Source organism: Rutilus rutilus, assembly GCF_951802725.1.
Source record: "Rutilus rutilus genome assembly, chromosome: 2".
In the NCBI taxonomy this organism is placed as follows: Eukaryota; Metazoa; Chordata; class Actinopteri; order Cypriniformes; family Leuciscidae; genus Rutilus; species Rutilus rutilus.
In genome coordinates this window covers 38934968-38947396 of record NC_140210.1, presented here as the reverse complement: position 1 = coordinate 38947396, position 12429 = coordinate 38934968, and the positions used below count along the sequence as shown (strand labels likewise).

At 40.8% G+C, this 12429-nt stretch overlaps 1 protein-coding gene across 3 annotated transcripts in view; it reads right to left on the bottom strand.

Moving 5' to 3' along the window:
* sh3pxd2aa (SH3 and PX domains 2Aa) overlaps nucleotides 1–12429 on the bottom strand; it is a 109730-nt gene that overhangs the window by 36361 nt on the left and 60940 nt on the right. For all 3 annotated transcript variants that reach the window (XM_084392011.1, XM_084392012.1, XM_084392013.1), the window contains exon 6: nucleotides 5381–5406. In XM_084392011.1, coding sequence (XP_084248137.1) covers nucleotides 5381–5406 — 26 coding nt within the window. The remainder of the gene's footprint in view (nucleotides 1–5380; nucleotides 5407–12429) is intronic.

The following is a 12429-nucleotide window of genomic DNA, read 5'->3' as shown; positions in this document are numbered from 1 at the left end:
CGATGGGAGTGTAAAGTTCTGCGCGTGATCTACTGACGACGAGCAAATTAAAGAACACAGACGGATCATTTCCATAATGACCAACGCAATCTACCAAGAGCAGCAGAAACTAGAGTCTGGTTTAAGACATGTTTTTTTGTGGCGGTAAATAATGGCGCAAACACCAGTACATAGACGAGCGCAAACCTTAGTAAATCACCTTGCGTGATTCATTTAAATACTCTCCTGCCATAAATTTTGCGTCTGAACGGGAAACTCCTACAAATTAATGCATTTGCAATAAGGTCAGCCACAAAAATAACCCTGTCCACGCCTTTTTTCACTTCTTTAGTAAAACCTGACAGTAGTTTTTTAACGCAAAAAGAGGGTTTGCAAGCTGTTAGTAAATCTGTCCCTATATCACAACAATCGCTTGAAACAACGGTTTGAAGCACAAAACTCTGGGTCAAAATGACTCAAAATGTTGGAGCAGGTCACATATAAACTTCCCCTATTGTGAGCCCTGAAGGACAGATCAGATGGTTTTGGCACACTTAACCTAATCCTCAGGGTTCTGAACTTCTGAACAGGTGGTTTGTGTCTTCAGGCTGACATAAGAGCAGTTCTGATAGGACAGTCTTCTATAGCAGCATCAGGCCAAAACTGATCCCTATTTGGGGCTTAAGTGTCTTAAACCCATCTGCTTGTCAAGATGGTCTGTCCCCAAGGAAAACAGGACTAACGAGCCAAACTGAGCTCTTTAGGGTCTTAGAGAGTTATAACTTACTTATTGAGTTTACTGCATTATAATGGAAGACAAAAAAACTGACTTTGAGGGGTCCGATATGGGCAGAATATGTACTAATCACAGAGATGTCATTCATGTCATATTCAAGGAATATCAGAGCAGTTTAAAACATTAACTGGAGGTTCTACTTCTTAACCATAAAGGGTTCAGTTGAGTCTCTGAGGTTTATTTGTGTAAAGCCACACAGCTATAGCGTAATGCTATTGAATTATGCTCTGCGTGAGTGATTGCATTGTAATCACATACTGTTAAAGGGCACCTCAGAGGGAAGCAAAGCCCCTGTCTTCCTGCCACCGTAAAGCAATGCAAGTTTTCTTGTGACCTCTCTCTTTAAACTGTTTACCTAAGCCTACAAGGAAACCCTTCTTTAGTTTGTGAGTCTCAATGGCAATATGAAAGTTTGTCTCATGATACACATAATTTCAGTTTGATTATATGCATTTGTCGTCAATTCTGGAAAAGCAAACGCTTAGATGTCTTCCTGAACAGGCCCTATTTCTATTGCAAGGAGAAGATATGCTTTACTTGCACTTTCATAAAGCATAAGCAGATCGTCAATACTTAAAGAATTAGTTCACCCCAAAATGAAAATTTCCTAATAATTTACTCACCCCAATGCCATCCAAGATATCCATGTCTTTCTTTCCTCAGTGGGAGAGAAATTATGTTTTTTTGAGGAAAACATTTCTGGATTTTTCTTCTAACAATGGACTTCATTGGTTACATCGTTTTTAAGTCCAAATCAATGCAGTTTCAAAAGTCTTAGAAGTGTTTAAACGGGCTGTACGCGATCACAGCTGAAGAAGAGGTTGTTATCTAGCGAAACGATAGGTCATTTAAAAAATATATAATTTATAGACTTTATACCTTCAATAGTTCGGATTGAGCTGATCAACAAACGGACAGGGAACTACGTCATCACGTTGAACGGTCACGCCGGCGCCGGCAATACTATTTGAACTTCTATTCATATTCATCAGAATGTTATTCATATACTATTCATATTCATATTCATATTCACTGAATACTATTACTATATATATAATAGCAAACAATACTATTTGAACTATCCTCCTATGTACGGTCGCATCGTAAACAGTGGGGCGGTACTTCTGCCGGCGCCAGCGTGACCTTTCAACGTGATGACGTAGTACAATATACAATACAGTGGTTTTAATTACTATTTTTATATTTTTACTAGTATGAAACATCTTAAAGTATCTTTATTAAAGTAAAATACTATATTTCATCAACATTCATGACATTCAGTATTTTCTTTTTTTATTAATTACACAAAAAATGACCTTTCAACGTGATGACGTAGTTCCCTGTCCGTTTGTTGATCAGCTCAATCCGAACTATTGAAGGTATAAAGTCTATAATTTTTTTTTTTTTTTTTTTTTTAAATGACCTATCGTTTCGCTAGATAACAACCTCTTCTTCAGCTGTGATCGTGTACAGCCCGTTTAAACACTTCAAAGACTTTTGAAACCGCATTGATTTGGACTTAAAAACGATGGTAACCAATGAAGTCCATTGTCAGAAGAAAAATCCAGAAATGTTTTCCTCAAAAAACATAATTTCTTTCCCACTGAGGAAAGAAAGACATGGATATCTTGGATGGCATTGGGGTGAGTAAATTATTAGGAAATTTTCATTTTGGGGTGAACTAATCCTTTAAGCAATGAGGTACATGCAGTGAGAAACCATGCTATATTGTGAATACAGTCACTACTACAGTATATAAATTAATAGAGGTGAATATATAATACAACAAATGTATTAAATATTATTGTTTAAGTAATGCTGTATAATATGAGCATGTGTACTGTTGTTACTGAATGTGATCAGTTTCAACGCGAGACTAGAGCCAAATCACAGCCGTGCGGATGATCCGAAAAACAACACAAATTGCTTTTATACAATAATTCAATAAACAGGAAGCTAATAATGAGTAACTTACACACAATATTGCCAGTTACATAGTCTGTTTTTTTCCTCCGCCAACTGAAACAGTTCCAAACAAATCCAAAACAGCATTGTGTGTCTTCATGCAACACACAGTTTCGTTCATGAATGAATCAGAATCAGATTCAGTGAATGATTCAATGACTAGCTCATAAATAAGTATCCGAAACAGCATACTGTCTCGAGTAGGTTTTTATTTTGAATTAATACTTACTTTGCGAGCGCAAAAAAAGTCTGTTCTATATAGTGTGAATATGTGTTGTATGAATATATTCAAATTTACAATTCAAATCTATCAAATGCACAGTAATAGTAAGTTATCCAGGTACTTTTTGCCTATACTCTTTTATGAGTACTATGAATTCGGACAAACTTCTTTTGTCCCATATTGTTGTCACAATTTGGCTTACAATATAGGGAAGTACACGATTTCGGATGCAGCCATTCACTAGTTTTGCTACAGAAAGAATCAGCAAATGAATCTGCCAGAGGATATACTGTATGGACGCCTGGAACAAGTTTCTTTTTGATAATGACACTCCTCAGCTGCAGTTTCCACCTGCTAAACTCTGAGGTAATTCATTCGGTTGGAAACCAAAGAGCCAGACGTTCAAACTGACAGAAAGACGGGGACCATTTGAAACCACAGATCTTTAAACATAAAAATAAATTACAAATTTCCAAACATACAAAATACATACTTGAATAATTAGTATAACATCTTCAGGATGTTATGCACTTTTAGCTAACACAAATGATTACTGATGTGTGACAGATGCACATCCAGTGGTCATCTTAAAAAACAGAATGGAAAAGAGGATGATGTTGATAATACAAATTCCAGTGATCCAACAGATTAATGATAAGTGGTTACATATGATTTATTGTCAAATGAGAAGTGAAGGGGGGAAAAAAACAACAGCTGGAATTGCTTATTACATCACTTCAGCTGCTGGTAAAATTTAATCCAAATGTTAGCAATTTTCAAATGTTGTGAGAGCAAATAAATGTGAATTAACAAACAGATGATGAATGGAAAGACAAATATTTGAAAAAACACTGCAGACCATATCAATTAAAACTATGTATGTTTTACTGGTCTAAATAAAATCAATACCTATGGGTGGATGTTTGTCTGGATTAGGTTTTGACAAGACTAAAATGATCCAACCTGATCCAAACCTGAAATCACCATATTCAAGGATGTCTTTATGTCTTAAGATAATGTCTTAAAGGCACAGTATGTACGTTTCGCTACTTGAGGCGCGCATGTGTGTGTGTGTTTTTTCTTACATAATAAACACAAATTTGCAAACCTTAATGTTGTAGCTCTTTAAAATCTGGTCTAGTATGCCTACTTTCCCTCATCACAAATGTACTGTACTGAAATGGCTACAGTATAAGGCCATAACTCCGCACTCCTTCTCAAAAATGACTATGAATGACTCTAGGCTGAACTACATGCATGTGAACGTACATGTTCCAAACACATTCAGCTCTTACCATCAGAATCACATGAGTATAGTTTCTATCTCAAAACATGGGTTTAAGTGTTACAACACAGAACCTGTGGCACTTTTTATGTTAAAAACTTTCTTCTGTGTCAGCTTAATGTGCATGAGATTTGATGACAAACAACTGAAATTCAAGATTCAGGATTGCACCTTAAAAGTTCTAATTGAAATTATAGATACATATAAGCTTGTCAGAATTGTGAGATAAAAAAGTCGCAATTAACTGCAATTAAAATGGTTTTTTTATTCCCTGTCGGAAACAAACTTCCATGGATAAATGTTAAAAGGACAGAAAACAAAATGACATCTGGAATTATTGAATACATCAAAACAAAAACTAAATCCAAATGGCGAATTTCAAATATTGTAATAGCAAATGAATATGTGTGTGCAAGCGGAAAGCAAACAGATCAAAAACGGAAAATGTTTCAAAGGGATGTGTGTGGGCGTACAGAAACTCCAATGCTCACCCCAATCCCAATTACATTAGTGTTCAACAGTGTGTGTGTGTGTGTGTGTGTGTGTGTGTGTGTGTGTGTCTGGATATGCATCCCAACTGCAGAACGGCTGTTCAAAACACACACACCCTAGCATGCTATGCAAAGGAAACTTGGTTTAATCCTTGTCATAAATCAGATCACTGTGCCTTAACATTATAATAACAGTCTGAAAAATAATGATACTTATTTATTTATACATGCACATTCAGAAAAAAAAAAAAAAAACAGCACCAACTGCTAAGCACAGGTTGGTTACATGCTTTTCTGTGCCTTCAGCCGGACGACTTGGCTGAGACCACTTTGGCAGCAGTGTGAAGTACAAATGCACACATACTTTCATGTGGCTTTCTTTCAAAATCCTGCCAGTTATTCCCAAACCTTTTACAGATGACACTCCCAGAGCTCTACAAACCTCTGAGTCATGTCCAATTCTTAAAAGAAACTCAGTCAAAAACCCTTTCCCTCCCCTGAGTTGAGTGCAAAACAGCAAGTCATTCAATGCCGCAATAACAGGGAGGGCATGCTGAGTTAGTGAGCAGGGCTGACTTTAGTACTTAAACCCGGCAACAGGTTTAACACTGAGACGAGAGGTAAATAAAAGGCTGTCTTACCTGACTTGCGTTTGGATCCATAATCCCTGTAAAAAAAGCAACAGCAGAGTGACATAGTAAGTCACAGTGATACAATGTCCTGCAGCAGACAGCTGTCACACACATACACACACACATACACACACACTAGAGATGCAGTGAGAGCAAGACGTGTGCCAGGGAAGGGAGCGAGTCTGTGTTAAGATCGAAGGGGCCAGCTGCTATCGCCACAACATCTGATCATGTGACCCAAACAGAACCATGGCTCTTTCTCTATCCTTTTATCCCCCCCCCCCATCCTCTCATCCTCAGGCTCTGGGATAAAGAGGGCGGATCTCTTAACACACCCTGATTAATAGATCAAAATGACACACCTATGTGTGTGTCGCCTATCCATCAGCGTAAAATGAAGTTAAACTGTGACGAGGGATGAGATCTATTTATGGAAAATGATAAATAGGCAATGTAGCAAACAATAAAAGTAAGCAAAAGTGCAGACACATACAGTACAGTTGCATCCTGACAGACGCAAAATGGAAAGATGAATTATGAGACAGAAGCACAAATAGAATAACTACATTTTGTATGTTTTCTAAAGAAAATGTGTAGTATTTGCAAAACTCTGCGCCATAATGTTGGAGTTGGCCTAAGAACTTCGCATAGGCTCTCTCTATGATATTGTGGTTATGTGCCAATGGTTAATAGCATATAAAACCATTAAAAATTGCTTTAAAAAAAGCGTTTCCTCTGACATTTCAAGCGGAGAGAAACATTCGAGTCTCTGATGCATAAACAACCCCGACGCACTGATCGCACATTATTTTGAAGCACAGACACATCAGTAAATTCACGTTGTTTCCACACACATTCAGGATAATGTTTTGATTTGTTCCGTTGCTGTGTTTAGTTATTCTGAATGGATCCTTTAATACGTATATATGCAGTCAGGTCAAGGCAGTTGGTTTAGGTTTTTTTTTTGCATCTCAAGGGATTTCCCACTTGAAATAGTTAACCCTGGGTCATTCTAAACCCCTGGTAAATGTAATCCTGGGTTACCTTTATGCACATTTCACACTGCTCATACTATACCCGGGGTTAACAGTTAATCCTGAGTATTCATAAACTGCAGTTTCACACTGCACATACCTAAACCCTGGGTTAAAGTCCTTTTTTGCATATTTGCGGTGTCAGTGTTACTGACTGGACAAACGCAGCATGTGACCTGTTTACATAATGGCTTTAGCATTGCACGTCCTCATATTACACATTGCTGACTGTACTATTAAGTTTTTTCTGAGTGAACAAAGCATACTGTTACTGGAAGTGGCTGATTTGACTAGTTGGATTTGAATAGATTGAGTTTTTTACATGACATACATATTATGAAAATATGCCAGACTGTCTCTCTGATCACATTCACGCACATGCACACATTCATGGCTGGTATTCCCCAAAAAAACCCTTAGGACATTTGCTCTAATATCTTCATTCCCCCCATGTAGTCCAAAATATGACAAGCTCTTCATCCTCTCATCTGTTTCTGCATCTCTTTCTTTTCATCCTTCTCTCGCTCAATCTCCTCCTTTGTGGCTCCCGTGGGAGAATGAATACTCTCTTTTTCAGATCAGCGGTATGAGGTCACTGCAAACCTTCTAGAATGAACTCCTTTGTAGCCGAATAGAGGCAGGACACTGTCCTAAAAGCCCTAAATCAGAGAGATCTGCTATCTGTCTCGCATAAAATGAAACTGTCACAATTAAGACGCATAGAGGACATGACATTTATTAATAATATGCAGTAGGGAAATTCCCAGTTTTAAGAGATTAAAGCATGCCAATATCTGTATCAAGCATCATAATCAGTCCAACAGTCCTTCGGACCAGTTGCTGCGGCTGTTAACCTCTTGAGGCGTATCTCAAAGTAAATAGTTCACATTTATCGCTTGAGACCATTATTGTTATTGGAAGTGACTGTTCACAGTTCCCTGCAGTGGGCTGTCTGCACGTAATATACGGGTCGCACCAAAAGTTTTAGACAAAAATTCTACAGTTCTCAGCTTTATAACTCCCAGAGACACTATTAAGTGAAAGGCGGGAGAGGAAAGGCATAACATGGTAGATTGTGCTTATTGGGCACTGCTCGGTTCATTCACTCAGCCTGACCATACAAGTAATGTATTATAAATCTACGAGTGATGCATCGCATTTTGTGGCTTCCTCTGTTATGATATCTTCATACAGTCATCTCTGGCATCTGCAGTGGTATATTTAAATAACAGGCCTGTTCTGTGTTTGTCAAACTTATGGTGACCACCAGCACACACACCAGTGAAGTGTGCGAATTGTACAATGACTTTCAGGGAGGTCAGCTTTTTTTACATTTCTAAATTAAATATCTTAAATGTCAGTTTTGATGTGCAATCATGCAATCGAAGAAAGGAAGGAAGGAAGGAAACTGGTCTGTGTGTTACAACACAAGATTTTTGAGCTACAAACAGATTCAACACTTACTGGATCAAAACCTTCAAGGAAGGAAGGAAGGAAGGAAGGAAGGAAGGAGGGAGGGAGGGAGGGAGGGAGGGAGGGAGGGAGGGAGGGAGGGAGGAAGGAAGGAAGGAGGAAGGAAGGAATGAAGGAGGGAAGGAGGGAGGGAGGGAGGGAGGGAGGGAGGGAGGGAGGGAGGGAGGAAGGAAGAAAGGAAGGAGGGAGGGAGGAAGGAAGAAAGGAAGGAGAGAAGGAAGGAAGGAAGGAAGGAAGGAAGGAAGGAGAGAGGGAGGGAGGGAGGGAGGGAGGAAGGAAGGAAGGAAGGAAGGAAGGAATGAAGGAAGGAAGGAAGGAGGGAGGGAGGAAGGAAGGAGGGAGGGAGGAAGGAAGAAAGGAAGGAGAGAAGGAAGGAAGGAAGGAAGGAAGGAAGGAAGGAAGGAAGGAGGGAGGGAGGGAAGGAAGGAAGGAAGGAAGGAGGGAGGGAGGGAAGGAAGGAAGGAAGGAAGGAAGGAAGGAAGGAAGGAAGGAAGGAAGGAAGGAAGGAAGGAGGGAGGGAGGGAGGGAGGGAGGGAGGGAGGGAGGAAGGAAGGAAGGAAGGAAGGAAGGAAGGAGGAAGGAAGGAAGGAAGGAAGGAATGAGGGAGGGAGGGAGGGAGGGAGGGAGGGAGGGAGGGAGGGAGGAAGGAAGAAAGGAAGGAGGGAGGGAGGAAGGAAGAAAGGAAGGAGAGAAGGAAGGAAGGAAGGAAGGAAGGAAGGAAGGAAGGAGAGAAGGAAGGAAGGAAGGAGAGAAGGAAGGAGAGAAGGAAGGAGGGAGGGAGGGAGGGAGGGAGGGAGGGAGGGAGGGAGGAAGGAATGAAGGAAGGAAGGAAGGAGGGAGGGAGGAAGGAAGAAAGGAAGGAGAGAAGGAAGGAAGGAAGGAAGGAAGGAAGGAAGGAAGGAAGGAAGGAAGGAAGGAAGGAAGGAAGGAAGGAAGGAAGGAGGGAGGGAGGGAGGGAGGGAGGGAAGGAAGGAAGGAAGGAAGGAAGGAAGGAAGGAAGGAAGGAAGGAAGGAAGGAAGGAAGGAAGGAAGGAAGGAAGGAAGGAAGGAAGGAAGGAAGGAAGGAAGGAACGAAGGAACGAAGGAAGGAAGGAAGCTGGACCATGTGACACAAGACTTTTGAAAAATCTTTACTGTATTTACTGTCACTTTTGCTATTCATCACTTAAAAAAATGTATTGACCCCAATCTTTTGAACGGTAGTGCATGTTGCTATGCAGTTGCCAGGGTGTTGCTATGCGACTGGTAAGGTTTTCGAGTGTTTTTAGTGTATTGCAGCTAGAGTGTTTTGGGTCATTGTTATGCCATTGATAGGTGGTTGATAGATGGCCCCGAAAGAAACCAATCCTGAGTTACTATGATATTCTCGTTCTTTGTTTCAGCTTGGGTCCCTCCTTTAATGCAAGTGTCAAAGAACACAACAACACACACACACACACACACACACACACACACACACACACACAAACATACACACACAGAAGAGCAAAAAATACCAATAAATGACAAGCAGTGTTTCATAAGCCTCTGGCTGCTCCCTCTAGTTTCTGTTATTATTCTGTTTCTGCATCAGTGTGGACGGGAAACTGGACCATGAGTTACAACACAAGACTTTTGAGCAACAAACAGATCCAACATTTAATAAGAACTAATCCTTCATGATGCATGTTTACACAGAAGCACAAAACAGAGGTCCTCCCTCACACTCCAGATCTGCAGAGATGGAACTTTACACTGTTTGCTTCTGAACTTCCTCAAAGGTTTAATGATGTATAGATATGATGATTAGAGATGACTTGAAAGGTGTCTGAAATCTGCTGTTCATGAAACCATTCTGCATTTGTTTGGGAGATGGAAAAACATTAAGGCAACAGTGTTTGTCCAACCGGTCCAAACTGACTCATGTTTGTTGGCCGTTACACGACCATGCCGAGCAATAGGCTAACGGTTCCTAACAGTAAACCCATCCGGTTTTAAGAATAAGGCTGAAAGATGACTCAACAGAGTGCAGTATTTTTTTCCATCGCTCGAGGGGGGCTGTAACGGTTTTGGAACCATTTCGCCATGTTTATGATGATGTTCTGCCAGTTTCAGCATTGACTTCCATTGTTTCCATAATGGGAAACGGTTTGGTTAGGGTAATTTCATCTTTGGTTGGACTATCCCTTTAAGAGCTACCGCATGTTCTTGTGGTCTTAACAGCCTATCAGCATTGTCATGATGTCATTTTCCTTCCACATTCGACATCAATTTGCTCCATGAACGTTCCCCGGCCTAAAAGGACGCGCCTCATGAAACAAGCCTATAACTTTGAACTAAATCACAATTATTTTTGGCTATCCTCTGTACTTACTCTCTGTGTGTCTCATTGTCTGTCTCTTTCCTTGACTGATCATCTTATCAGATCCTTCAGCAACACCACTTTAGATAATGAACTAGTTTTATCCTGCATTAACCCCCTGAGGAGCCACACAATAATCAGTCACTGTGACCAGTGACCACCTGGGTCTGCACCTAAACCAACCAATCATGACAGGCTCGCCACTGAATGAGTCTTTCACTTCATACTAAATCCCTTAAAGGGATAGTCCACCCAAAAATGAAACTTCTGTCATTATTTACTAGAGATGCACCGACTGATCGGCTGGTGACCGGAATTGGCCGATTTTCACGTGATCGGCCAGACCGTCAGTCTGACATATGCCGATTTTATGCCGGTCAAATGCAGGCGCTGCATTTTTAACAACGTGCAACATCAGCATCACACGTGCACACGGAACGCACATGTAGGAAACCTCGTGAATTACGGACGTTTCACACCGCAAATGTCAGCGGCGGTGAGCAGCGCATATTTTTTTCGCTGTGCATGTTAATCAATGAGTGCATTCACACCGGCAGCAGGAGCAGCGCCGTGAGCGTCGGTGAAGCGCGGGTTTCGGCGCGGGACTATTTTTGCTGCGCTGCTTACGCTCAATTAAAGGGATAGTTCGCCCAAAAATGATATTTAACCCATGATTTACTCACCCTCAAGCCATTCGAGATGATATGTCAATCTTTTTTCAGACGAACACATTTTCAGTTATTTTAGAAAATGTCTTTCAGTGGTTATAGTGTGAAGCTATGGGGTCCACCTCCTCCAAGTCCCAAAATGTGCATGCATCCTTCACAAAAGTAATCCATCTGGCTCCAGGGGGATAAACGAAGGCCTTCTGGTAGCGGTCGACGCGCGTTCACGGAGATGGATGCTGGCGTATGACGTAGCGTAGGAAGCGTTGTGACGTAGAACGAACGTGATAGCGCAGCCAGAGAGCAGAGCAAAACACGCTTCCTACGCTTCGTCCTACGTCATACGCCAGCATCCATCTCCGTGAACGCGCGTCGACCGCTACCGGAAGCCAGTTATTTTCATTTATAAAGTTTTAAATATGTATATTTTTACGACAAAACCGCACGGATTACCCTCAGAAGGCCTTCGTTTATCCCCCTGGAGCCGGATGGATTACTTTTGTGAAGGATGCATGCACATTTTGGGACTTGAAGGAGGTGGACCCCATAGCTTCACACTATAACCACTGAAAGATCTAAGACATTTTGTAAAATAACTGAAAATGTGTTCGTCTGAAAAAAGATTGACATATGCATCTCGAACGGCTTGAGGATGAGTAAATCATGGGTTAAATATCATTTTTGGCCGAACTATCCCTTTAAAGTGAAAACACACTTTTGATGGACAAACTAAAAATGATTTCACACAAAAAGTGCTCAAAATGCACAGAATAAGTATGTCTAGTGTGTTTTAACCATAGGTTTTAACAAGAACTCCAGTATGTCAGAAAAGAAAACGAAGACTCAAAAATATTTGTAGAAGATTTACCCATTAAAACTTGTTTTCATTATTCAGTTTTGGTTGCAAGTATGGCTATGATTATAAAAAATAAAGTAAACTAGCCAGAAAATATAGAAATATCTTTATACTGCAAGGCTATATATATATATATATATACAGTGGTTAAATTGGGCCGGGGCTCTCCGGGGCTCAGCCCCGGCACATAAGCCTGCTCGTTTGTGTCCTGATGTGCCTGTTTACAGTCAGTTATGGAAATTATGTCACATCAAATTTGATGAAAGTGATGCTTTTGAAAACATATTTCTGACAATAAATGAAAGATTTTTTAAATGGCATGTCTATTTTGTCTCGGCGGAACTGAGATGAGAACAATCGGAACACGGCCGTATTCTTGTTCAGCTGCTTAATCTCGTTGTCAGTCGACCATGATCGCGCACCGCTCGCGCATGCCATGCACATCTTAGGCTACTACTCAAAACTCCGACACGGATAAATGTACGCAGCAATATATAATGAATGTTCCTGGGAGATCCGTAGTTGCGCGGGATGTGGAAGCGCGCAAAAGTTCCAGAACCTTCAACCGCCTTAAACAATAAATAAATAAAAACTCACGAGCTGCTGGCCGCCGCTGGAGATCAGTTTTGTCAAGTTCAGCACAACGTTGGTTGTACAAAAAGTGCCCTGGCCTTGAACGACAAGGTAAG